Below are 1,122 nucleotides of genomic sequence, written 5' to 3' on the forward strand. Positions count from 1 at the left end.
AGAGAGAGAGAGAGAGAGAGAGAGAGAGAGAGAGACGGAGACACAAACACACACATGCGCGCACATACAAACCCCTCCCCTACATAAGCTTCCCTCTGGGATGTGGGGCTGAACTCCTTGCTTGAACTCTCGGATTACCCCCTGCTCTTCTCAGCGCCCCGTACTGTGCCCCTGCTGACTTCTCAGCGGCGCTCTCAGCAGCCAGCCCACCCTCTTTTCTTACTAGAGGAGCCCCCTATCCCGAGCGCATCCCCCAGCTTCCAAGCCCTGCGGGATTAGGGTCACGACCTCCCTCCTATCCCAGAGGTGGCCAGAGGCCTCCGGAGGAACCCAGGTCCCAGGAGTGCACACTCAGGCAGTAGTGCCCAGAACGGGTGCAGGTCACCAGCGCGACCGGGAAGGAGCTGTGACTCCTGGGAAGGCACCTTCTTCCCGTGTCCCACTCTGCATCCCGAGCTCAGCGGCAGCCTAGCCCGAATGCCCTGGGGAGCACCAGGAAGACCCGACCGGCACAGATCCGGCCGCGAGCGGTGCGAACTTGTCCAGGAGGTCGGGCGAAGGAGACTAGCCCCGGGGACCGAAAGGAGGGAGAGGGCCGCTCTCGCCGGGGCGCGCAGCTCGCGGACGCGCTGAGCGGGCGGCGCCGGGAAGGGAGCAGGGGAAGGGCGAGGAGGAGGGTGGGAAGGGACCAGGGCGACAGGAGGTTGCCCTCCGCTCTTTACCTGGCGTTGGTGCAGTCATTGTAGAGGGTCTCGAAGTCCTTCCTGGAGATGAGTTTGCAGCGGTTCACTCCCGGCTGGATGGCCCCCAGTCCCCTCAGGATGCGAACCTGTTCCACATTGCACACCACCGGCGTGATCTCCAACCGCTTCAGCTTGGTGTAGACGGTGTGCAAGCCCCCCACCAAGTGCTTCAGGAACAGGTCGAAAGCCTGGGGCAGGCAGATCAGCTCGCAGCCCTCCACCGTGAAGGAAGCCACTTTGGCCCCTCTCAGATCCACCATTTTGCACTCATTATTCTGGGGGGTGTTTTCCACTGGGGACGGGGTTGAGTACACGGGTTTCCCAGGGAGGGGGCCGCAGCTGCTGCTACTGCTGCTGCTGCTGCTGCTACTGCTGCTGC

General features: G+C 63.1%; 1 protein-coding gene across 1 annotated transcript in view; it reads right to left on the reverse strand.

Moving 5' to 3' along the window:
• Dach1 (dachshund family transcription factor 1) overlaps positions 1–1,122 on the reverse strand; it is a 378,885-nt gene that overhangs the window by 376,217 nt on the left and 1,546 nt on the right. The window contains exon 2 of the mRNA XM_031361020.1: positions 723–1,118. Within this exon, the coding sequence (XP_031216880.1) occupies positions 723–1,118 (396 nt within the window). The remainder of the gene's footprint in view (positions 1–722; positions 1,119–1,122) is intronic.

Source organism: Mastomys coucha, unplaced genomic scaffold (assembly GCF_008632895.1).
Source record: "Mastomys coucha isolate ucsf_1 unplaced genomic scaffold, UCSF_Mcou_1 pScaffold9, whole genome shotgun sequence".
Lineage (NCBI taxonomy): Eukaryota > Metazoa > Chordata > Mammalia > Rodentia > Muridae > Mastomys > Mastomys coucha.